A 2634-nucleotide genomic window follows, 5' to 3' on the forward strand; every position below is an offset into this window, starting at 1 on the left:
AAAAACTGGGTTTGCAATTTTCGAAAATGTGCCAAAGGAAATTGCATCTGAAACTAAATAATATATAAGTTTATGAACCAGACCGAAGACTTACCATTTTTGTAAGATCGTCCAGGGGTTTGCCATTATCAACAATCTTTCAACTTAATTTGAGAAGTTAAAGAACCACTCCTCTGCTGTTACTTGGGTTCTCGATCTTAGCTTTTCATACAAAAGAGGGAATCGTTATAATTCTATTAAATATCCCAAGTAGCATTGCAAGTTTTAATGCGGTTTTAGAGCATTCTACAAATCATTGTCTACAGAACCTCCATAATATTGGTACATATAGGACCCCGTCTTGTCTGTTATACATATTATTTGTCCACTGCCTTTGGTAGAAATGCATGTCTCACATTCATACCTAAGCAACATTAGGGAATTGTTATAGTTCTATCAAATATCCCAAGTACTATTGCATGTTTTATTGCGGTTTTATAGCATTCTACAAGTCCATATAACTGTCTACAGAACCCTCATAATATTGGTACATATACGACCCAGTCTTGCCTGTTATATATCTTATTTGTCCACTGCCTTTGGTAGAAATGCATGTCTCACATTCATACCTAAGCAACATTTATCTGGTACAGTTACGGGAACGAGCTTCAGTCATAAGTAAACCTCCAATGGATAATGATCTACAGTGAGTTCTAATCACGTTTCTGGACAAAGAAAATCCACTGCATTGGAAAAGAAACCCGCCATCGTCACTAAAACCGCCATCACCATGGGAAATGAAGTAGGTAAAGAAGCGGAAGTCAAGAGTTCGTACGATAAAGTACTCCAACAAGCACAGGATATGGAGCGTTTAGTGACGCAAATATTGGAACGAAACGACAGTTCTCGAATTGTTGATGTTGAGAAGCAATTTGATAAACACAGTGTAACCGAGAAACCGAATAATAACTCAGGTTCAGGTTGTTGTCGGAAGCATGATTCGCCCAAGCCAAACGAATCCAGCCAGCTTATGCCATCGAAAACTCAACTGGCGACCAAAAACGCAGCCAAAACGAAGCTGCCAACATTCTCCGGTAATCCTGAAGAATGGCATTATTTCCGTGCCAGCTATGAAACATCAACAGCTGCGTGCGGATTCAATGATTCTGAAAATCTGGTACGATTGCGGGATAGCCTCCAAGGTCCAGCGCTCGAAAGCGTTCGAGGGCTGCTGATTCTTCCTAAGCTGGTACCAAAGGCAATCGATGCGCTTCATCGACTGTACGGCAATCCTGAAACCCTGCTTGAATGGCACTTGGAGAAAGTGAGGAAGCTGGAAAACCCGAATCCTAAAAAAATGAATACCTGTGTGTCATTTGCAAACGCTTTGGAACAGCTGTGCAATCTAATGGAAGCAGCAGAATTAGAATACCGATTGATTGACTCGGCTCTGTTCGAGGAACTTGTTTACAAACTACCCAATATGCAAATACTTGAATGGATCGACCATGCTAAACTTAAGAAATCCGTAACGCTTCGAACTTTCAGTGATTTTGCTTCGATGAAGGTAGCTAAGATGCGGGAAACTAATCCTACTGGCTACAGAGCAGTACTGAAGGAAGCACTACCTGATCAAGGGCCAAAAACGGATCAATCAAATTCCGTAAAAACCGGTGCAGTCAAACGCGAAAAATCGACTCTTGCCACTACTGCTGCTGCTGGTGAGAAAGGCAAGAAGGAATATAACAAACGTTGCCGATTGTGCAAACGATTTGGTCATCCCCTGTGGTACTGCCGAGAATTTTCCACAATGAAAGTGGAAGCCCGTACGGTGCTGGTAGAATCCTGGAACGTTTGCAAGATTTGTCTCGGTGATCATTTGATCGAAGGCAAGTCCAGATGTCCGCATAGAATTCGATGCAACGTCGGAAAGTGCCGTGAGAGCCACAACGCACTGTTGCATCCCGATGCGTCAGATGAAGTCAACGATAAATATTTGGATGTAATATGAATTTAATAAAGATTTTAATTTAAACAACAATCTCAATGAGTATGATATATTTTATGACAAATCCTTTATTCTATCCATTGTGGTTACTTCAAGGTATAAAGTTGGTCTACGATACAGTTGAAGACATTTTTTTCTACGTTTTGCAACGTTCAAATGCCTAAAAAAATCAACGGAGCCGAAAAACTTAACAATTCTACACTTGCTTTTGGTATATTTTATTCCGGAGGGGGGGGGGGGCATGATGCGTTCTTCTGTTTTTTTTCTGAGGTGGTACGATTCACCAGGTGCTGTGGCCCTCTCCTTTCCCAGAAATTCTCTTAACTTCTCTTTTCATTTCATTCCAGCACTAACCGTTCAGCCTCCTCTTCGTCTCTTTTCCCATGTCTGAGAGCTTCCAGGGTCACAACCTTCAGGAATTCATCCGATGCCTCTCCATATTGCTGAAGAAACACATGTTTTTGGTCCTGGCATAGAAACTGTTCCCCTTCCGATTGAGAAAATGGAGCGTCGGTGGAATTTAGTTCTGCACGTTCACATATACACCTCGCACAGTTGTGTACATGTCAAAGTCCAACTCCACATGATACATTTAGCTTTCTGGTATTTCCCCAGCACCTATGCTAGATAGAGATTTGGGACCTCTG

At 41.5% G+C, this 2634-nt stretch overlaps 1 protein-coding gene across 1 annotated transcript; it reads left to right on the forward strand.

The window, feature by feature from the left end:
- Positions 1-769: 769 nt before the first annotated feature.
- LOC135700925 (uncharacterized) lies at positions 770-1990 on the forward strand. Its single transcript, XM_065221595.1, has one exon. It carries the CDS (start codon positions 770-772, stop codon positions 1988-1990), a length of 1221 nt encoding a protein of 406 aa, XP_065077667.1.
- Positions 1991-2634: the final 644 nt, after the last annotated feature.

The sequence above is a fragment of the Ochlerotatus camptorhynchus genome, unplaced genomic scaffold (assembly GCF_037179485.1).
Source record: "Ochlerotatus camptorhynchus isolate MF236.1 unplaced genomic scaffold, CSIRO-AGI_Acam_v1.1 ptg000144l, whole genome shotgun sequence".
In the NCBI taxonomy this organism is placed as follows: Eukaryota; Metazoa; Arthropoda; class Insecta; order Diptera; family Culicidae; genus Ochlerotatus; species Ochlerotatus camptorhynchus.